This window comes from Aspergillus mulundensis (genome assembly GCF_003369625.1).
Source record: "Aspergillus mulundensis strain DSM 5745 chromosome Unknown scaffold_5, whole genome shotgun sequence".
NCBI lineage: Eukaryota > Fungi > Ascomycota > Eurotiomycetes > Eurotiales > Aspergillaceae > Aspergillus > Aspergillus mulundensis.
Window position 1 is genome coordinate 1610561 of NW_020797893.1, and position 23256 is coordinate 1633816.

The 23256-nt window shown below is 45.3% G+C and overlaps 5 protein-coding genes across 5 annotated transcripts; 2 read left to right on the forward strand and 3 right to left on the reverse strand.

Moving 5' to 3' along the window:
• Positions 1-4823: 4823 nt before the first annotated feature.
• DSM5745_05836 (uncharacterized protein) lies at positions 4824-8045 on the reverse strand (the record flags this gene model as incomplete). Its single annotated transcript, XM_026747852.1, has 6 exons — positions 4824-6696; positions 6754-6958; positions 7011-7193; positions 7247-7352; positions 7536-7717; positions 7772-8045. The coding sequence occupies 6 exons, from the start codon at positions 8043-8045 to the stop codon at positions 4824-4826; spliced, it is 2823 nt and encodes a 940-aa protein (XP_026603684.1).
• A 550-nt stretch (positions 8046-8595) lies between these two features.
• DSM5745_05837 (lipase family protein) lies at positions 8596-9787 on the forward strand (the record flags this gene model as incomplete). Its single annotated transcript, XM_026747853.1, has 4 exons — positions 8596-8669; positions 8721-9039; positions 9090-9327; positions 9393-9787. 4 exons carry the CDS (start codon positions 8596-8598, stop codon positions 9785-9787), a joined length of 1026 nt encoding a protein of 341 aa, XP_026603685.1.
• A 1110-nt stretch (positions 9788-10897) lies between these two features.
• On the reverse strand, positions 10898-14803 carry DSM5745_05838 (hybrid sensor histidine kinase/response regulator; the record flags this gene model as incomplete). The annotated part of the gene is made up of 3 exons (XM_026747854.1): positions 10898-11151; positions 11201-14670; positions 14724-14803. The coding sequence occupies 3 exons, from the start codon at positions 14801-14803 to the stop codon at positions 10898-10900; spliced, it is 3804 nt and encodes a 1267-aa protein (XP_026603686.1).
• Positions 14804-15450: 647 nt separating this feature from the next.
• On the reverse strand, positions 15451-16624 carry DSM5745_05839 (uncharacterized protein; the record flags this gene model as incomplete). Its single annotated transcript, XM_026747855.1, has 2 exons — positions 15451-16267; positions 16344-16624. The coding sequence occupies 2 exons, from the start codon at positions 16622-16624 to the stop codon at positions 15451-15453; spliced, it is 1098 nt and encodes a 365-aa protein (XP_026603687.1).
• A 1529-nt stretch (positions 16625-18153) lies between these two features.
• DSM5745_05840 (uncharacterized protein) lies at positions 18154-20776 on the forward strand (the record flags this gene model as incomplete). Its single annotated transcript, XM_026747856.1, has 2 exons — positions 18154-19211; positions 19279-20776. The coding sequence occupies 2 exons, from the start codon at positions 18154-18156 to the stop codon at positions 20774-20776; spliced, it is 2556 nt and encodes an 851-aa protein (XP_026603688.1).
• Positions 20777-23256: the final 2480 nt, after the last annotated feature.

Sequence of the window (23256 nt, forward strand, 5' to 3'; positions counted from 1 at the left end):
TTATATAAATAATATTTAAAAAAGTAAAGTATAAGCCGGGCTTATAACTTTTAAAGTTATAAATATTTTAGGTAAAAATTAATTATATAAAATTAGGATAAAAATTAAAAAGTAAATAAAATATAAAATTTTTTAAAATTTAAAATAAATAAAAATATAAAAATTTAATAGCTAAATATAAAAAAATTTAAGCTATATTTATTTTTTTTTTTATATTTTATTTTTTAATTAGGCCATAAAATCCAGCTAAAGTTAAAGGTTAATTTTTTTTTTATTTTTAAAGGTTAGTTAAAGTTATTTAACTAAGTTTACCGCGGAGATCCAAGGGATCTCCACCTCTTGTCCAACAGGGTCTCACTCCGTACACCCCCCAGATGACTAGATCTACCCCCCTAAGCTGTATCTAACGTAAGCAACGCCTAATTAAAATATCCTAATTAAAAAGGCGCCCGGTAACTACATACACCCCCCCCCTTAATAATAAAATAATAATACTTTTCCACGCCGTGGCACAACCTCCGCCCGGTAAATCTTTACCTAGTAAATTAATTAATAAAGGTAAAGCTATTTAAAATTCCTAATTTCTAAAACTCCTAAATTCCTATATATTAAATATTTATATATATATTTTTTTTTTAATATAAATTTTAAGCAACCCGCCGCAGCTGTAAAATTTTATAATTTTAACCTTAATAAAAAAGTTTAAAATATCCTTAATTTATTAATTAATATTAATAAGCTTGTTACTAATACTAAACTCCTACCTTTTTTACTTAATAATTCCTATTTTAATAAAAAAACCGTGCTATACTTTATTTAATAGTATATAAAAAATAACCTTTACTTTATTACTATTTTTTAATTAAAGGTAAGAAAAGTAATACTTTAATATAGCTTTAAAGGCTATTATATATTTAAGGTATATTATTAGCTAGCTTAAAAAAATATAATTATAAAGGGCTTTATAGTAAAGGCCTTTATTATACTTAAAATTATAAAAAGCTTTAATATAAAGCCCTTTATAGTTATAAAGCCCTTTATAATACTAAAAATAATAAAAAATTAAAAAAATATAGTTATAAAAGGCTTTATACTAAAGTTTTTTATAACTTTAAATATAATAAAGGCCTTTATTATAAAGGGCTTTATAGCTTTAGGTATAATAAAAAAAATAATAAAAATAAAAATATTTTTAAGTACTAGTTTACCTTTACTAAAAAGCTAGGCTACTTATTTTATTATATAATATACCTTTATATAAATAATAGCTATTAATACTTTTAAACTTATAATATAAGCTATAATTATAGGCCTATATTACCTAGTACTTAAATATAATATTAATAATAATAAATACTTTAATACTAGGTGTAAATTAATTAAGTGGTTAAGTTTAATATTTTAATATATATTATTTTAAGTTATTTATATTGCAAGATTCCTAGGTGCCTTATTTAGTTAAAAAATATTTAAAATTATTAATATACTTTTTTTAAGTATTAGCTTACTAGTAAAATACCTATATAAATATTACTTATATTTTTTAATAACCTTATAATATAAATATTTTATTATTATTACTTAATAAATAGTAAGCTATATTACCTTTTTTTTATATATAAATAAATTATTAAGTTATTAAAGTAATTCCTATTTATTTTTTTTATAAATTATATATATAAAATAAATAAGTACGGCCTTCCGCTGCTAAATATTATTAAAATAATAACTTTAAATAAAATATTTTATATTAGCTTTACCTTCCTAAGCAAGAAAAATAAAAAGTTATATATATAAGTATTAAATAATATTAAAAGTATTTATTTTTATTACTTTATTAAGCCCTCCGGGTCTAGTACTAGGATAAATAAGCCCTTAATTATTTTAACTAACTATAATATTATGCTTTTAAACACCCTTAATAATATATTTTTTTTATTAAAGTATGTACTTTATTAATAATATATTATAAATAATATTATAGCTAGGGTAAAAAAAAAATTATTATTAAAATATAAGTTAAGGCTATATTAAAACTACTTAATTTTATTAATTAATATACTTTACTTTAAAAGGTAAATAATAAATAGGCTTTAATAAAGCTTTACTTAGTAAGGTATTTTTATTAGGTATTAAAAAAGGTCTTTTAAAATAACTAGCTTTAAGTTTATACTTAGTATAAAAAGTATAAGTAGTATAATTTTATAAATTATATTAAAAATTAATAGCTTAAAAAAAATATTAAGTACTGCTTTTTAATTTATTATACTAGTAAAATTTAATACTTTAACTAAATTATTATATTTTAAAAGAAGGGGTTTTATATTATACTAAAAAAAATAATATACCTATAAATAATTTACTAGTAATTATTTATTAAATAAAAAATATAATACTTTATTATTATCCACAGGTTTATATAATACTTTAAAAAAAATTACTTATTTTTTACCTTTTATAACCCCCTTATTTTACTTTATACTTAGCAAGATTTTTATATATACGTTATAAAAGGTTATTATATTTTAAAAGTATTATTTCCTGCCTGTAAAAGGCAAGCCTTTAATAAAATAGTATATAAAAATATTAAAAAAAATTATTAAAATTTTTTATATTTATATAATACTAGCCTGCCAGCAAAAATCTTTATTATTATTTTTATATTAATTTTACTAGTAATAGCACCTTTTTAAAAATTATAAACCTTTTTAAATTAACCCCCATGCTATAATATAAAACCTAGTAAAGGTATAAAGCCTACTAACTAAAAAAAAGGTAAAAATATTAAAAAAAAAAACTTTACTTATAATTTATTTTACTATAAAGTTATAAAGGCATGTATTAAAAAAGTTAGCTAGTAAAATAAGCAGGCGGTAAAAAAGATAAAAAAAGTAATAAAAGTAAAGGTAATAAAGGTAAAAATAATAAAAAAAATACTAGCAGCCATAAATAATATTATTATTATTAAAAATTTATTAAATATTAAGTTAGTAACTAAAAATAATATTAAAAATTAAGGCCGTGAAAAAGGCTATAAAAAAAAGTATACTAAAGTACTTATAATAGTTCCTAAGTTATTTTTAAAAAGTTTTAGCCTAAATTAAAAAAAAATTAAATCTAGCTATATTTTATTATATTTTTAAAAAATTTAAAGTTATTTTTAAAGCAAGTAATTAAAAAATTAATTACTATAATAAAAAAAGCGTGTTATAAATATATATTTTTATTTTTTAAAAGTATATTAATTTATATATAATTTTTTATATAAAACTAAGTACCCGCGTGTTAAAAACCTTTTTACCTTTTTTTTTATATAAATAAACTTTTAAATAGCTTTAAAATTAATTTACTTTTAGGTACTTTTATTTATATATAATTTTTTATAAAAAACTATATACTAGCGTGTTAAGGGCCTTTTATTAAATATTTTAATAAAACTAAGGGGGGGGGTGTATATAGTTACCGGGTGCCTTTTTAATTAGGATATTTTCTAATATAGCTTTGCTTACGTCAGGCGCGGCCTGGGGGGGTACACCTAGTCATCTGGGGGGTGTACGGAGTGACACCCCCCGAGTGATACAGTAAGCTTAGCTTTCTCTGCTTTCCCTGTCCGTCTCCAACTTCACCGCAATGTCCACGCCTGCTGATAATACTCTTTTTACATTTGGGTACTGGTCTGTCAAGGCGGATTGAGAGCACCACCCCTGCGCCAGGAATCCTTAAGGGGATCCCACCCCCGCGCCACGGACCCCCGAATCAGGATTCCACGCCCATTTACCTCACCACCAAGCATTATGCCCTTGCTCGGGATGAGTGACAGAGTCCCCCAGCCGCAGCTGGAGCTGAAGGAGAAGAATGATGTGGGACCCCAAGGCACGTCTTCTTCTATCAAGAGCCTCGGAACACCAATACTAACTTCCTCCTGCAGAACCCGACACCGAATCTGGGGGTATGCCCATTGACTGCTTCGAGTACCGATGACACCAATAGCTAAGGAGCCTAGACATCGTCCCCCTTCTTCAACGCATGTTAGTCTCGCCAACCTAGGCTACGAGCCACAGCTCGCAAAGACCATCGGGCCCCAGGGCATCATCGCCATCGGATACAACATATGCAATAGCTGGATAGGCCTGGTAGGAATGATGGCAGTCAGTCTGGAGCAAGGCGGCAGCGTGACTCTCGTCTACGGCATTCTCGTTGTCGTTTTCGCCATCGGATGTACTGCTGCGAGCATGGCCGAGCTCGCCAGCGTCTATCCAACCGCCGGCGGGCCGTACCACTGGGCCTCGATCCTGGCGCCGAAAGGATATCACAGACGCATCGTGCGCTAGCCCGTGTCCGTGGAGTTATTACAGCACTTCTTGCTAAGCCTAGGCCCGTACTTGCCGAAACAGAGCTACGCATGCGCCGCCTTGAACATCTACGGCTGGCTGTCGATCTGTGTCGGTGTGGCCGTGCGGGTTGGAACCTTCATCAACGGGATGCGCCGCTTCTACAACCCTAGCCTGGATCTTCCGGTGTGGCACGACTTTCTGTACTATCAGGGGGCCAACGTTGCTATTCTACTCTACAATATCCTCGCTCTGCGCAGAACCAAGGGGGTACATGATGTGGGAGGTGAGTTGGGCCTTTCTCCATTGCACGGCATGTACCAGCCAACACCCACCAGGCTCCTTAACATCTGAATCTATCTCACTCAGCTGCATTCTCTCTGACCGCGTTCATTGCCGTCTTGATCACATATTTGGCTCGCGCAGACAAGTTCAGCTCCAACTCATTTGCCTGGACATACTTCCTCAACGCCGACGAGGCCAAAACCTGTACTAGCACCCTGATGAAGCAAGGCTTGCACCTCTTTCCAACCGGTTGTAGTCTTCCAATCGCCGCTCCAGTAGTTGCGGATCAGCGTTCTCAGCACCCCATATAATCCTCAAGCAGAGAAGGTACGTGGACGTCCAATCCGTCCCCAGACGCTCCCGCCGCTCCTCTTCCCCCTGCAGTAGATGAGTTTTGTATCTCGCAGGCTCCCAATCGTACTGTCCTATCATCCTCTTGACGACAGCCGGCCCAACATAATCCGGATGGCCTGGCCTGACGACAGATTCCGCACCCCTCTCGAGAGCTTCCTCATTATCAGCAGCAATGAGGTCCAACCGGTAACATTTGAACTTGAGATTGTGCACAATGCACTCTTTGCAAGTACACTCTTTCCACGGCTGCCATGGCTCGTCGCCTTTCGACCCGCGGGACAAGAGGCGATCCTTGACTGTCTTCAAGCGTCTCATGAAGAGCTCGTCGCCGCCCATAATCTGGCGATGCGTTTGCATGAGCGTTGTTCCGAACGTAAGGAAGCCGATCATGGCCCAGTTCTCCATTCCGTCGTCGCCATTCCTCTTGAAGTCGATGTCCGGCGCGAAGTGGAGCGTGTCGCCGACGCGCTTGTCCATGTGCCATGCGCGCGAGAAGATCGTTCCGCTGGGTCGCCAGACTCTGCGCAGTGTCTTGACGTCGACATTAATCGTACCGTTGGAGCTGATCAGGGCCATGCTGCAGGCGACTTGGAAATGGGCTGCGATTTCGGCGAGGAAGTCGTGGAGGAGCTTGAGTCTTCTGAGGATCTGGAGGCGGTTTCTTATCCATGCTGAGGGGGGTAAGTTGGTCATGAAGTCTTCGGTGTCGCGATCAATGTAATATTTTATCCGTCGGTGGAGGTGAGTCTGTATGACTGATAGGTTGTCCACTGGGCAGTCCAGTAGGTGGTCGGCCAGCGAGCATGCTTGGCCCTTGTTCGAAGGGAGGTTGCTTGCGGCGAACCGGTCAGAGCAGCTCATCTCTTCGTCTTTGAGGAGGTACTCGTCTCCGCCTATTCCCTTGGACAGATTGAAGCCTAGAGAGAAGCCGTCGGTGTGGTCCCGGCCGAACCGCACGCTATACACGTGGTCGATCAGGTCAGCGTCGTTTTGGGCGTAGCTTGAGTACATTGTCACGGCGGATCCTAGCATGGCTCGTTGGCTGGAGCCGGGGACTGGATATTTCAACGGCTTGACGAAGCTTTGTAGGTAGCTTAGACATCCGTCGTCTGCCTTTTTTTCGATCTCTGGTGACAGATCAACCGGGATGAACGGATACACGGAGTCGAACATGCGATAGTAGTAGCTGTCATAGTTCAGCAACCCGTTGCAAAAGTCCTGGCAGTTGTTGCTTGTCCTGCTATAGGCTAGCTTCTGCTTCTTCCCAAGTTTCTGCGCGAGGAGGGCTAGATGGGGTTCGATTTCCGCGGAGAAGAGACTTTGCATTGTCGCTGTGAGCTGATCCGCGCAGTCTTGTAGGAGAGATCGGTTCTCCCCTTCGTGTCCCACCGGTAATTTTGACCTTCTCCATATCGCTGCTATGCGAAGGAAGAACCCGATGATTGCGTCCTCGGCTGCTTTCCATCCTGGTCGGGAGTGATTGTAATCTGTAAATAGGCCACCCGATAATTGCTTCCTGGAGCAGAGAAACCGGCGGTCTTTGACTCGCTTGGTGGCTTCATAGATGCGGCGATCTGGAGAGACGGAGTATACGTCGTTGCAGAATACATCGCAGCCTTGTATTATCTTGTAGTTCTCTGGCCGGAGATACTCTTTGACTTCGCGTGGGGAATGCCGTCCTAAGGAGGGCAATGTTCGAGTAGATATAAGAGCGCCACCAGGGTGTCTGCATGGTCAGTTTACTTGTGGTTGAGTATAACTTCCCCAGAGAATGTTCACTCACATAGTCATCCCATTCTCAATCAACAATGGTCCGAACATCAGAGCGCAGTGTGCATTCCCTGCTGGAAAGAGTCGCCGCGAGTTGATTGATCGTCTCAAGCCGCCAAACGATATTTGCTCCAGGAAGGCATTACCAAATGAGAGAAGGCTTTGACCTTTGATATGGTCTTCCAGTACGTCCAGCTCCTGGCTGAACGTCGCACAGTCTAGGAATGTCAGGCCTTCGCTTAGGGAACAGATACGTTCGGAATTGCGTACCTTCATCCCCGGCCTTTTTGAATCGATACGCAACTGCAAGATGCTCCCTCGGGTGGGAGGATGTTTCCATGCAGTTACAGCAGAGACGGTAGCGGGAAGGTGTCACGCAATCGATGTAGATATGGCCAAGGTCGACATGAGGATCCGACTTGTCGGAAACGCACTTGATATGATTTCGGGGCACTGTACTACTCCCATCATTAGTTGTGTTGTGCTCATTGGAGGTCTGAACGTACTAGTCACTGCATCCTTTCTTGCACTCGTAGAAATGGAATGAACGGATGCAGAATCGGCATTCAGAGCATTGGATGGCCTCGTAAATTCCTGGAAAGCGCTTGTCCACTGTACGAGGTATCATCAACATATGGTCATGGTCTTATAAGAAGGGAAGGGGGGTATACCCTGGGGCGCTGGTCCTAGAGAAGGGAAAGTTGGGCGTCTGTACTCTTGGACGTAGTCATAATCGGCGAATCCTGGTATCGTCATCAATATTCTGCACTTCAGAGAGGCCTATGCGTAACTCACCACATGCTTGGAGAAGAGCTCGAGCAATCCAGTCATCCTGAGGGGCCTGTTGTCGCCCTGGCATGTGTTGATTGCGTCGGTTACCTGCACTGCTCTCTGGCCAGAACCTCGCTCACCTTTGACTTCGTCAAACACACTCGCACATATGTTGTTCTTGATCTCCTCCGGCAGTCCAATGGGATCTTGCAGGTCTTAAGAGCTTTCTTCTAAATGAAGCAAACGGAGTGAATTCTCACCCCACAAATCAAGCAACTCCCTCAGGTAATCGCTCCCCAACGCTCCATCCCCCAGCTCCGGTAATCCTTCCGGAACGAAAGTCTTATAATCATCGAAAGCGAGAATTGCATTGGCGAGTTCATCTCTGACCGCGTCCCAGTACACTCTTTGCAGCAGCTGATAAACCGCCTGCACCGGATCGTCGCCCTTCTCCGAGATAAGCCGCCATCCCTGGTCGATGTCAGCGTCGTACGAGCTGGGAGACTGCAATTCGTCGAAGATATTCGAGGCCATGGTGCGGGATACATTGTCTCAAACTCAAGCTTCTGGGGTCATGGGGCTTATATCCAAACGCTGGTGTTGGGCTCAGCCGCACTCGGTTCGCGTCGGTCTCTTTTACGGTGATTTCAGGCGACTCGCTGGGATTTCCTGGTGTTGACTTGAATCTTCCTCTTCTTCAGGTGACGCCCTCACCACTGCTTGATGCCATTCATCCTCTCCGCCCATCCACCAGCTCGGCCATACTTTCATCGCCTTGGTCTCCTCCGTCTCCGGCATCTAATTCTCAGCATGAAGAAATCACTCGCACAAAAACTAGCCAGCTCTTTTACAAGGAGCCGGACTTCACGTGCTACAGCAGAATCGTCTGCAGAGTCGTCCGCCTCAGTCGCTGACACTTCGCAGTCGACTCACTCGGTCGCTACGTCTCGCAATCTACGAGACTTATCGGTCCGGTTAGATGAATACCTTGAGCGCTTGGACCTCGCTGGTGAGCCAGCTGTTTTGGCTCTGGTGAGCGTTACTGACCCCCGCAGGTGATGAGATAGACCTCGATGTAATCTCGATGAGCCGCCAGATCGAGAAGGTAAAGAAGTACAGTAACGGCTCTCTACCTGTCTCGGTGCAACCCTGCGCGGTGTACGTCTAATCATAGCGGAGTCTCGAATAATATACTAAGCAGCATCTTAGCAGCGAGAAATCTCTCGAGCTCATCAAGCTAGCAGCATGGAACGCAAAGGCCGTTTACGCTGCCGACACGACGCACATGGATCGCATTGCACAGTTGGCCGACTTCTCGGGCTACAAACTGACGCCGCACAGCGAGAGCATCGATGCCTCTCTCCGCGATGGTACGGTCAAGGCGACGAGCTTGCGGCTGCTCTCGCCGGAGAAGGATTCATTGCCTATGTTACTTGTCGTTGCGATCCGGGGCTCAACGTCGAAAAGACGAGATTGGACTATCAATTTTGATGATATTGGACAGGGAACAGATGGAGCGGGATTTCTTGTAAGATCTACATGAATATATTACACCTTTCTTGCCTAATCACGAGATAGGACTCAAACGATTGTACGTACCAAGTCCACGGTGGCTATCTCGAGTGTGCAAAGGGAATGGTCGAGAAAGTCTCGGAAGCCATATCCTGTATACTCTCGAATTCGGAAGCCGATCATAGTGTAGATCGCGACATCCAGCTTCTCTTTACGGGCCATTCAGCAGGCGGAGCCGTTGCTTCGTTGCTGTATGCTCATATGATCTCGAGCTATACTTCAACGCTAGCTAATCTACATCCGAGTTCGTCCCTTCCCCTTCCATGGCTACCGCAGGTCTTACAGATCACTGATATACTGTACGCACAGGATTTACCTCAATCGACTGCATTGTCTTTGGATCCCCACCAGTGTCCAAGCCAGGTCTGACGTCCTACAGTCAGACCTCGACCTTCCTCTCCATTATCAACGAAGGCGACCCTGTCCCGCGTATGGACAAGGGCTTCATCGAGTCTCTCCTCACCATCTATATATCCCCCATGCCAGCTGCGTCGGTGGCCTGGGCTCTGCCCCCGATGCTACTGGATAATGCGGGCACCATCATGGTTCTGAAAGACGGGGAGCAGGGGCTGTGTACGGTGCCGGATGACATTGACCAGAAGGGGATAAGGGCTGTCTTGGAGACGACCGTGTTCGGGAATCCAAGGGCGCATAAGATGGATATGTACCTGTGGAAGTTGGGGCTCGTTAAGACTCTTTTCTAGAGGGTTGCGCTATGGTTAGAACTCTCTATGACCAATCATGGCATTCGAGGATTATGCTGATCTCAGGTAGAGACTAGAGAAGACCATAATAATGGTACGCCAGAAGATTTAAATCATTGATCAGGATCCCACCCTGGATTGAAATCCAATACCTATTTACCTTACCACCAAGAACTGTGCCCTTGCCTGGGATAAATGACAAAGTTCCCTAAATATATATAATACCTAGGTAAATATTATAAGAATAATAGTTAGTCTAAAGCAAAGGGGCAGTGTTACTGTTGTCCATGGTGTAATAAAATATTATACTGCATCATGCTGCATGCCAGTATTGATACCTTTGCTCGGCACTATAGTGTTAGTATTGATGTCAATGCTGAGGAGTCAGACAGTTGTCCAAGACATGCCCACTTAGAAGCAGCTTATGTGTTTGCCTGCTCGATGAGTCGATCCATTGATCCGCACAGACCATACAAGCTAGAAGATTCCAGCTCTGTGATTCTGAATCGAATCCCAGGCGTCATTGCTTTTGAAGTCTTGAAGCAGGCACGAGAGCAGGCTTGACATATCAAAGCAATGGAGGTTTTGAGAATTCCCATTTCACTCTACAACGAGGATCTGGTGACAGTGACATTTATCCGCAGAAGAGTTGGATATCTCGCCACCTATGCCCAGGTGGACACTTCACAGATTTTGGGAAAGGATTGTGGAGAGGTTGCGCAAGGGATTTAGATGCGCAGAGCGGTGCAACCTTTCTGTCCAGTACACGATCTGCGAAACAAAGAGTTGCAATCCGCCAGCCGGCTCCCGGGGCTTCTTACCGGGGACCGTCGCCAGCCTGCTGTGACGGCCCTAGTAGGTCGTGAAAAGAGACCTCCAGGGCCGGGAATAGCAATCCCTTCTGGAAAGGTGGTGGACGAACAAGTCATGGACGTCTGGGACAAACCGGGTATATCACAACCCAGCAGATGACACTTACTGACACTGTTCTGACTATGTCAGGTGCAACCATTGAAAAGGAGAACCGCCGTCGCATCGCAGTGATCAAGGCGGAACTGAACCCGTGGCTAAAATGCCCTTGGGCTCAAGAAAGAGCTTCGAAAAAAGGCATTAGGCCCTTTTCCCAGGCTGTATGCCGTTCTTGAGGATATTTTTGATGGTGTTCAGCTGGACTGGCTTAGCCAGAAACAGATCCATTCCTGAACCGATTGCATCCCGCTGGACGTCAGCTTGCGCAACCCCAGTCAGGGCGACGATTGTGGCCCGTTCGCACGACCCGACGCTTTTCTCGAAGGCGCGTATTTGCCGTGTGGATTCTAACCCGTCCATGACCGGCATGGAGATATCTGTAAACGCGTCAATACCTGCAATGCAGCGACCAGCAGCCTGCGTCTGCTTCATAAGGAGTTTTACCCATCAAGATGATGCTGATTCGAGAAGCATTCTCCTTGAAAGAATCTAGGGCTTCTTGGCCGTTCTGCGCGACGATGTAATTATAGCCTAGCTTCTTCATGAAGGCAACCAGGAGCTTCATGTTGATGTCGTTATCATCAACCAAGAGGACGGTGGGGGTTACCTCCTGGGGCAATGATTGGTGGCCGACCTGCTCTTGTGCAGGATTGCTTTTCTCTGGGGGAACGACTGCGGGGGACGAGACTTGGAAGTGACTGCCGTCATAGTAACTGCTGTCTTTTGGAGAAAGATCTGGCTCCCTGGTTAACTCTGAACCCTCCTGTCTGAGCGCTGGCGCTGATTTGTTGGTCGCTTTGATCATAGGCTTCTGGTTCAGGCCTGCATTCGATTGAGGCGGCTGCTTTCCGAGTTCATCAAGAGCTGAGGTCGTTGAGGCAACTGACCCCTGCTTCACATGATCGCTCGCCGCAAAGCGTTGCTGCTGACGTTGAATACATATCTCCAATACTTTAGCCAGCTTATGAGGCCCGCATGGCTGGGCGATGAACTCGAGCACATCCGAGTCCCTTCGTTGTTGGGAAGCCATGAAAAGTGAATGCACAACCTTTGGGGTCGGACAAATAACAATGACAGGTGATGTGAATTTCGCACCTAAAGCAGGAGCTATAGGCTGGATCTCCAGATAATCAATGTCTAGGTATTCATAGGGTGCAATATAGAATTCGCAATGACGGAACTGCATGTCTGAAGGCGCAATCAAGTGAGCATCCATCTGGAGCCATCGACCACAAACGTTCTGCAGGGATGAGGCCAAGACAGTGTCCGTTTCGGAAGATCCCAGTCCTAATATTCCAATAGTCTTGTGGCGCACTAGCTCTATTGTTGACGCAAGTGGATTTCTGCCCATGTTGTCGCCCAAACCAGGTTCGGCATGGTCAAGAGTCAGGGACACCACAGCTTCAGTGCCGATATTCTTCTGAGATCTCATCTGAATGTCCCCGTTTAGCGACGCAATCGATCGTCGAGCTATGCTGGCGCCAAGTCCATTTCCAGGCGAGAGATCGTTTTCCTGCGAAAAAGCATTGAAGTAACCGTTTTGGAGGAATTCTGGATGCATACCGCATCCTGTATCTTTGACCGTCAAGGTAACTGCAGATTGTGATCGGGTGCTATTCTGTTTGGGAAGTACTGGTGCCACCTTCAGCGATATAAGAATGTAACCTTCTTGTGTGTATTTCAACGTATTTCCCACTAGGTTTGTGAGAATGACACGCCACGCATCAGAGTCAGTCGCAAATGCCCAGTCTGAAGTGCTATCGATGTCAAGAATCAGCTTTGGTCCTCGCCGACTGGATTCAAATCTCGGTTGATCAAAGCTGATACCACTAACACTCCGAAGAGGTAAGCGAGTGTTATAGAAGGAGAACCCCGCAAAGACTGTTTCGGCGATTTCTTCCACGGTAACATCTAGCCGAACTCTGATATCAGAGCCAATACCCGCAATGTCCAAATCGCTGTCGAGATTGACGGAAGAATGATTGGACGATGAGGAGTTATTGTAGGACAAGTGAAGATCGTTTATTCCAGCAAATTTGAGCAGTTGATCGATTGAGCCTAGTAGGGTGTTCGCGCAGGACGCAATCGTATGCACCAGTCCCCGTTGCAGAGCATCCATGGCGGTATCATTCAAAAGCTCGACCGTGCCAAAGATGCCATGAAGAGGGGAGCGCAGTTCATGGCTAATACCAGCCAGGAGATCTGACTTGGCCCGCTCCTCCAACAACGCACCCAGCCAATGGATTTCGGCCATGACGCTGTTCCCGAGGGTCGAACAAAACGTCATTTCATCATCAAAAGTAAACACGCGCTGAGGAGTCCTAGTCCATGCAAATTTGCCCGCGTACCATCTGGATTTGTGCGAATCCCACACCGGCCAGAAGATGATGCTTCGAGACCCAGGGGCCAAGGCCAAAAGCGCCATGGCATCCTGGCGCAAGACTGACTTTCGTGTTCTCTTGAACTTCTTGCTACCACGCGTGGTAAAGTCTTTGAAGATGTTGTCGCTGGGTTCGTCGGATGAGATGGATCCGTCCTCCCCGAAGTTGAAGATTTGGCCACCAGGATGCCGACGCAAGAAGCCCCCTAGTAAGGACTCCGATAGTGCAATCTTGGGATCACCCGAAGTCTCTTGATTAACGCTGGACGCATGTGAAGTAGCAAATCCCAGGATTCGACAGGGATTCAGCGTGGCTTCGCCGGAATTCTCGGCCAGTATCCTGGATAGTTCAGACTGCTTGCATCCTTTTGGAGGAATGATCTCCCCCTCGCTTGCAGAGCCATCTACAGAACTCTCGTTATCAGTCTTCTCGTGACTCACCAAAGACTCATGGGAAACATAATTGGCATCGAAAAAAACAACTCCTTCGACCTCGAGGCTTTCGCGGGCGAGGTTGGCGGCCCGAGAAAGTGTCTCATTGATTTGCTTCGAGTATATTTCCTTCTTTGATATCGGTCTACCGTTGTCCTTTTCGAAGGCATCTGTCGCTCCATTTCCTCTATTGATCTTGGGTTGGTCACTCGCATCTCGCCGTAGACTGGATCTAGAAGAAGAAAGCCGCAATTGGTCTCTAGATGCGAATGATTTCTGGCCGTTGAGGGTCGGAGGTCGCTTAAGGCGAAGTGGCAGCTGGCTCCGACCGTTCTTCAGTGCTGCAGCCGTATCGTCGGAGCGTTGCTTTTCCTGTTGCTGGACATTGACGCGTCCTTCAACATCATCGTTCTGGTCTGGCGTCGTAGGCTCCTCGGTTTGATCCATCCACGAGGTGCGCAGACTGCCTTTCCCCTCTAGAAAGCTCCCCAATCCAACAATCATGCGCTCCCCGCGAAGATGTTGATTTCGCGATCTGTTGGCACATAGGTAATCCATGACCGTGACTGCCATGTCGGCCAGAAACTTTGTCTGGTCTGGGCTCAACGGGCCGCGAGGTTTGTCGTCGAAAATTGAATAGGCGCCAATCACGATGCCCTTCGGACTAATGATCGAAGCACAAGCCAAAAAGCGGATATTCGGATAGCCAGTGACATCTGGATGATTCCGATAGGCCTCATCCTGGGTTAAATCGGCCACTACGCGGACCCGATCCGCGGGGGGCTTTACAGATGCTGGAGCATCTGCGACTGTCATACAAAAACTACGGGAATAGGCCATAGTGCAGGCTCCCAGCCACAGCTCATCTTGATTGATGAAATTATCGTCATCCTGAAGGCTGAGTGTCCGAGTCGCTTCGGAAAGGATGAATTGTTCATGACGCCCAAACAGCGAGATCATGGCACGTTGGGCGTTTAGCCGCAAAGCACCCAGCTGGGCAAATGCCGTCAGGGGCAAATCTGAAGACGAAGTGGCTTTGATGTCGCTCGAGAGAGTATCACGACCGACATGCGGGAGATCTCGGTGGCTTGGCGGCAAATACCTGCAAAACGAGACTCAATGATAAAGTCGAGTATAGGCCACAGGTTGACTGACTTGAAAAATTCGCGCTCTCTCGTCGTACCAAAGCTAGGCATGCTGTGCTGAGCATCTGGTGGTGGCCCAGGACGAGACATCCTGCTGACCGGAAGGCGTTTCAGTGGTTAAAGAGCGCAAAGGTGAAAATCATGGAAGAAGGAAATGCGGGAGACTCAAGAAGATAGTTTAATCGGCCGATTCCCTCCTCCTCCTCCTCCTCCGATTGCCCGTGGGTCATTCATTGATTTGCCACCAGGGTAGGCCCTGCTTGACTTGACTTGGAGTTGAGTCAATAATGAATGGCAACTGGGAAGCGGAGACGTGAAGAAACAGGTTTCCTGAACCAATCACGCCTCATGCGCTCATTGGACTTGCCGCACAGACCAAGTTGCTACTATAGAATCGTAGAAAATAGCAGAAAAATGATAATGCAATATATATTAAAAAATATCTCGAATGGGCTGCAATATAATGACATTGCCAACCTCGATATCCACATCCTGCTCCAGCAGAAGAGCCGCAACATGTGCCCTAACCATGAGAAACCGACCGTGCTTAACAACCCAGCAGTACAGTATGGTTGCCTTGCATTCCGCGTGGACTTTTTACCTTGACAGGACAGACCGAGAAACACCCAACCCTTGCAAACGAGAAATCCTGGTCGAGATACAACCCTGCCATACCTCATTCTCAACGACCTTGAACAGGACGCACCCATCAGCATCAGCATCGGACGTCTCGCTATCTAGACACCCCGAAAGCCCATTGGCTGCACCCGTGCATTGTAATCCGCAGCGCAGATGAAACTCCGCCCGCACTGGGGGTTGCCGCATATGTTTCCGGTGGCGGCGGGCGTGTAGGAGCTTAGAATGTTCTGGGGCGCCGTGCCACTGCCGTGATGGTGGTCATGATGATGGTGGTGGTGGTGGTGGTGGTGGGAATGGCTATCGTCCTCTTTGTCGCTGTCACCGCTGCCATGGTGGTGGTGATGGCGGTGCTTCCGGGAGTTGTCGTCGTCGTCGTCATCGTCGTCATCCTCACTGCTCTTTTGACGGTGATGGTGGCGATGGTGCTGAGAGCCGTCGTCGTCTTTTCCGTGACGGCTGCGACTGCCCTGTCCATTCTTGGGCCCTGCACCCGCACCTGCGTGGTGGTTGTCGCTATTATTCCCCTTGTGGGGTTGGGGATGAGAGCCAGCACCGGCGCCTGCATGGTGGTTGTCGCTATCACTTCCCTTGTGAGGCTGAGGATTGGAGCCAGCACCAGAACCAGCACCAGAACCCGCGTTGTGGTTGTTGCTACTGTTGGCCTTATGAGGCTTAGGCTTGGGGTTGGAAACTGCACCAGCGCCTCCATTGCCGTTGTCACGATCGTTGGCCTTCAGAGGCTTAGGACGGTTAGCAGCTTCGATCTCGTTCACCTTATCAACCATTTCTTGATTTTCAATGGTCGAAAACCCAAACCAACGCTGGGAACTAGCGCCAGTGAATGGAACGCATTTGGGCGTATCCCCCTGTATCGACAAGCACTTCCTCCCGTCCGTGGTCTTGAAACACAGGGATCTACACGTAAAGCAAGATTTTTAGTATCAAGACGAGACTCAACCTACAGGAAGCTAGAGCGAGAGCAACAACGTACGATGTCGTAGGGTCTTTTGACGCAAGCCAAAGACACGCAGATGATTTGATACCAATCGTATTGCTGGCTGCGTCGTACGCCAGATACTTCGGCTTCGTCTGACCTGGCTGCTGGAGTTGGATGGTCGCGTAGCCCGAGGGCTGGATCTCGAACATGAACACCTGCGAGCTGCTTGGGTTCGTTTTGTCCAGGGCTTTGCTGATCAGAGAAGTCCCTGGGCCATCAAGAGCAAGGAGGTGTCCGGTTTGGCCAGAAACAATGCGGATGTGCTGGGGCGCCATTATTGGTTCGGCAACACCAAGAAAGTGAAGTGGGTGATAGATGGAATGTGATTCAGAATGTAAAGCGGAATCCGGTGATGGGATTTTGGGCACTTGATCAGCCCGACGACCTTTTATATTGATATTTCAGACGAGATTCTGATTCTGCGGGGCTCAGCAGACCTCCAATCTTCTCTTTGTCCACTCTTACCGAAGGCCAGAAAGGCTCCAGCTTTGTCATCCTTAACATAACCTTCTTCCCTCCTCCGGTGGCCAATTGGCAATGATTTCTAGTGTGGTTAGTGGACAAGGCTGTGCTTACGCACCCCTCCGATATTAGATGGTGCTTTGCTGCTCATTGCACACATCCAGACGGGATGGTCTTGACACGCACCCTGGTAAATAGTTAATAGTGTAAGACACCCAAGACTTAGCTTGTATATACAAGCTACAGTTATGTCCCGGCTCAAGTGGGCAGAGCCTTGGTGTAAGGCATAGCATTTCGGCCAGCCGCACCCGCTCCCGTCCTTGTCTTCAACATCTGGTGAGATATATAATAGGGATTGGATTGGAAGAGGCTCAGATGAGGTGATTTGTCAGGATACTAAAAGCGTGACGAGCACAATCCCGGCAGACTCAGAGCAGGCGAAGGCGGATAAGGGGTGTTTGGTAGGCAGTGCCTTGCGCCATGCAGCAATGTGACGGTGCGTGGTTGGCGAGGCTACCACTACCGACAAAGCAAGCACATGCGGTATGATGACTGGAAGGTGATCAAGGTAATGGCTGGCTGAGATAGCCTGGCATTGAGAGACATCCTAATCATCCAGCTATGGTGAAATGAAGCGGAGCGAAGGAAGGCACTGATGATTCAGTCTCAAATTTACCATACTGGGATCAGGTTATTCGGCAGCTTCAGCTCATTGACTCGACGTATCGCACGTTATTCCTACGGCGAAAGAACATCTCTCCAGCGAATGACTGCGCAGGGGGTACCTACCAGTCAGTCAGCTTGCCCAGCCTGCCTCGATACCATAGGTGCAGCTAGAGCGCAACATGCAGGATGGGTGTAACCAGCCTCAACCTGGCCCGACCCTTCAGCAGTGTAGTGCATTACGAGATGCAGAATTGCAGCCAACTCATTGACGGGGTTACCCGAAAACCCAGGAGGAGCAATCATATTCATGGGCATTGCACGGCAACCCCGTATACGAGACCGCGTCCTAACCAATCGCTTAGCCCTGACAATTGGCATTTGGCTCAACGGCCGTCGGCAGATTGGTGCGGTTATGTTCCACAGGCAGCATGTTAGGTGAGGCAGGAGCAGCCTCCGAGGAACGAGAGCTGGAAACAGCCCAAGTCGCCAGATCGAGTTGGGATACGGCGCCGGTTCCATAGCAACACGACGGCAAAAGCCGCTGATTCTGACCTGTCTGTTTCCCTCTTCTCAGGCAGTTAGTTCTCGTCACCCTCTTGATCAACATCTACTGAAGCCGAAGCTGCCTCGCAACAACTCTATCCATGGGCGTTGCCTCACACGCATGCCCTGCAAGATGGAACACCTCCCCACCCGAGCAGACTCACCTCCGCTGAAGATCCCGTACCTTGGCGGCGAAGCATTTGAAGCAGGAACCTTAGGCTCCACCGAGGGCGCGCTATACAATTTCAAGAGCTACTGGCAACGCAGGGGCCTGGAGCGCGACCAGCTCACGGGCGAGATATCATTCGAGAGCCTCCGGCCGCACGAGATCGCCCAGTCGCTCCAGACATGGCTCTATTTTGGAACGCTCATTTCCGTCTTCGAGGTCGTTGGGATTCCCGTCCGCACTCGCGATTTTGTCATCCCGCGCCCGTCGCTGTCGTCACGCGTGCGCGTTTTGTGGGGAGAGCGAGAGAAGGAGGAGAGGAGCGTTTGCACCGCCATGTTGCCTGCGCTCGTTGCCAGGTGGACGGCGCGCGAAGGGTTCTCGTCGGGCTCTGATGGACGACTGCACGTCCGCGACGTCAACGATCCGAGGTTCTTGCGCGGGGAGAACATCAAGGAGATGCTGAACTGGACATTCTATTACCTGGACAAGTTCCACCTTGAGGGCGAGAGCATGGCCGAGCCGTACAAGAACCGCATGCAGCTGGTTGAGCTGGCCATCATGGCCGTGTGCGAAAGCCTGTGCTCCGTGATCGTGGCAATCTACGGCTACGAGGCCCGCGAGATGCCGTCTTGGGGCCCGAGTCCCGTCTTGCAGGCCCAGCTGCGGCGGAATGGATGGTGCATTAGCGACTCGCCCTTTTTTCCGGAGTCGATGAGCTGTGCTGCCGTTGCTGCAGATTACTTCTTTGGCAGCTCGGTGTGTCCGCGGCCGGAGCGGGCCGATGGAGATCATTCGCGGTGTACCACGGCCATATGCGACGAATACTGCAGGAAGATCACGCCGGGCAGGTATGAGCAGAGACATACGGTGGCGGGCTGTAAGTGCGAGGCCATTTCGGTTCCGGAGGAGGCTATTCGGCTTGTTGCAAGTGCTGAGGTCCCCGTTCTTCAATGGGACGGCGAGGCGTTGCGAGTCTCGGCTGGCGACAGCGTGTGGAACGAATATGTGGCGATATCGCATGTGTACGTATAGCTGGCTAGCTGTATATTCTCGTCCATTCCTGCTGACACCTTGCCCATTACCGTACAGCTGGTCTGATGGCTTAGGCAACAACGACAAGTCCAATGCCCTCTGGGCCTGCCAGCTCTCCCGTCTCCAGTCTCTCGTCAATGAACTCTGGCGCTCCTCAGGCTCCAATCCATCTGCGTATCAAGCGCCACACGATGATAATGCCATTCACTACGAAATAGAGCAAGTGCCGTTCTGGCTCGACACCCTCTGCGTCCCCGTTGGGACCGAAAACCGGCACCCCGGCGGCGACCGCACGCGCGACCTGCGCAAGGCGGCCATCGCCCAAATGGCAGCCATCTATCAGCGCGCCAGCCGGGTGCTCGTGCTCGACGCGTCTATCTCGGCGCTGCCGCGCTCAACCGACATTGTCGACAAGTACCTGCAGGTGCACCTGTCCAACTGGCACCACAGGCTCTGGACCATGCAAGAGGGCCAGCTGGCGCGCCGGCTGTTCTTCCAATTCCGCGACGGCGCCGAGTCGTTCGAGGACATGAAGCGCGCCGAGCTGCGGGTGTGGGAGGGCCGCGCGCCGCGGAACCTGTGTGCGCCGCTGCGCCTCCTCTGCGCCGTCGAGCTCGAGGCCTTCTACCGCGCTGCGGAGCTTAGTGGCCACGATGCTTCGCATCTCGACGTAACGGCGCGCATGCGCTCCTGCGCGCGCTACCTGCGCAGCCGCGAGACCAGCCGCTCCGAGGATGAGCCCGTCTGTGTAGCTGGTATTCTTGGGCTCGGGGGCGATAGTGGCGCGAGGGAGATCCTTGCGCGAGACGGCGCCGACGCGCGCATGGCTACCTTCTACGACTTGGTCGGCTGTTTCGACCCGCGCATCATCTTTCACAACCACCCGCGTCTCCCTGTAGACGGGTACCGCTGGGCTCCGCGGTCCTTCCTGCGCCAGGTGCCCGACCTGATTGTTTCCCGGGGAAATGGGGGGATGCCGGCCGCCGCCGCCGTGCTTATCCCCAACGGCGGCGGGTTGCCAGTCCAGTTTGGGGGCTTTGAATTCAGTTGCGATGGCGACGACCTAATGCCTCAGCTCGGCTGTTCTCCTGTTTTGATCAGGCCGGTTACAGATGGGCGCGGGTGGGGGCCGCGGTATGCTGGCGATTACAAGACACCGTGGTTCGCGACGGCGTTTGAGATGGAGGTTCACGATGTGCTTGAAGGTTCTGATGCGCTCCCCTGCGCTCGCCCTGGCCAGCGATGGGCCGTCATTTGGGACGGATGCCTAGAGCGTCAATCCCTCCCCGAGAGTGTCCCGGCCGTCATGGGCATTATCGATGCCGAGACTCCCCCGCGGCCTGCGACGGACCTGGAGATCCAGCAGACGGTTTGGACAGAGGGCATTGGGCCTTATCAGTACCAATTCCCAGCTTATTCTGCGCCTCGTTGGATCTCTGTGCGGTACATCTGTCGGGCGAACATAACGATGCCTGTTCAGGAAACGGTGTCTGAAAACGATACCTTTCTTGCTGTTTGGGCCTATGGTAGGCAGCAGATGTGGTGCCTACGGTGAGAGCACTGTGATAATGAGCTGTTGGGATTCATAGCCGGTCTGCTCTGGTCAAATGCCACGCATTGGGTTCAGGTATCCTACCGGTATAGCTCCTTTGAGAGTCAGAGAGCGACAGCCAAGACTCAAATCAACCTTGAAGCAACCCATTAGACTCGACGACATTTTGTCCCCTATCTTCTCCGCAATTCCAGCATCAGCAACAGGGAGCCTAACCTCGATTCTTCCGACGTTTCCCTCTCCTGCTGGTGGTGCGTAAAATTGCCAACTGCCTTAGCATTCGCCTAATTATGAAATGTACAGGGCGAGGGTAAGGCCATTGTAACTCCTCGTAATCCCGCCGACGCCTTGAATAAGTGATCTCGCAATGCATTGACATCGTGACATAACCCCTATGTGGCGGGTAGTCGGCGGAAGGCTTCCCGCGTAGGTGTTGGGAATACCTATCCGATGCTGGGGTAAACAAGTGTTTTGCGACAGCCGACAAGGCCACTTCAGCTCCAGATTTCATCGGTCATGGCATTCAATGGGGTCCCTGTTCGGAGAGGTTCAGCGGGTTCCGAGCGAGGCTCAGAAAGGGGTGGTCCTAATTTTAAGCCTTGGCCAGTTTTAATTTTTTAAGCCTTGGTGGGGTTAAAACAAAAGCTAAGCTTAATTTTTAAAATTTTTTAAGTCTTGCTTAGCCTATTTTATTACTTAACTTATTTTTATATTATACTATTTAAATATAATTTATATAAAAGCTTAAATTAATATTATTACATGCTTTATATAGTTATAAAAAATATTATTATAATTATAAACTACTACCTAGTGTAAGAAATTACTAAAAAAAATTAATAAGGTTTAAATTTTTTATTATTAAAAAAAGCTTATATAGCAACCCTAGCACTAGGGCTAAATATATTTTTATTATATTTATAATATTAAGTTTTTTTTTTTTAACTTTTTTACTTTTTATTTTAAACTTTTTTTTTTTTCTTACTTAATTTTTGCACCTTCCTTGCTTGTGTTTAGTATTTACTTAGTATATATAATATAATAAAGTAATTTTAACCTACTTACCTTTTTTATTAATTAGCACTTAATTAAGTTTAATTTTATAATTAATATAGTTTTAAATATTATTAACCTTTTAAAATAGGGCCTTTACTACGGTAAGCTTAATTTTTATATATACTAAGTATATTTATTAATTATTTATTATTTTTATTAGGTATTTATATTAAGGCTAAAAACCTAACTTATTTTTTAAAATTTTATAGCTATATATTTATTTACCCCATGTATTATTTATATACTTTATATATATTAATAATAATAGTTACTAGGCTTAGATTAGCAAAAGCAAAGCCTGTAAAAAAGTTTATATTTTAAAATTTTTATATTAATGCTATATTTAAGAACATGTTACTAAAAATATATTATAATTATACTAAGTATATATAGTGTATATACTAATATTAATTATAGTTATTTTTTTAACCATATAAATATTAAGGCTAAAAAGCATAATATTAAAAAAAAGTAAGTATTATTTAAATATTTTTTATATATATTTATTATATGCAGTACTTTAAAATAGTTTATTTTTAAGTATAAATAGTTTAACGCCAAGTTTAGTAATAAGCCTAGCTATAGTTTAAAAAATAGCCTTATTAATTAATATACTATTACCTATAAGTATATTATATAAATATTTTTTATATATGCTTTACTTATGCTTAATATATATATAAAGCCTATAACTTTAAGTTTATTAAATATTTTAGTACTTGTTTTTACTACTAGGCCAAGCTTTTAGGTATAATATTTTTTTATAAAAAGTATTTTATAAGGTTGCTTTTGGCTTATATTTTACTTATACTAATTATATATATAATATAGTTTTAATATTATATTTAAGGCGCCCTTAATACCCACTAAGTAATAATATTATAAATAAATTATAAATAATAGCGCCCCTAGCTTTTTTAAGGCTAAATATAAGTACCTAATACCCTGCTTATATATATTATATATTAATTACTAGTAATATAAGCTGCCCGCGCTAAGAAAAAGTTTAAAAAAGCTAATAATAAAAAAAAAAAAAATAAAGTATAATATATATGCCTTATATATATAAAGTATATTTTTTCCTGCTTTACACTTTTTATTTCTTATTTTTAAGTTTAATATTTACTAGCCTAATTTTTATTAATAATATATGCTAAGCATATGCTTTATATTTATATTATTTTTTTTATACTTAGGTTTTTTATTAACTTAACTTAAAGTTAAGTAGTAAGCCCCTTATGGGTAAACTATGTAAGCCTTAATAATAGTATAACTTAATACTAATATATAACCTAGGTAAATAGTAAAGTGGTATATTTTTTACTAAAGGTTTATGGTTTAAATTATAGTATAGGAATTTTTTATTTATAATATTATAATAATAAGTTATATTATATAATAATTTTATATTTTTTAAATAAAATTAA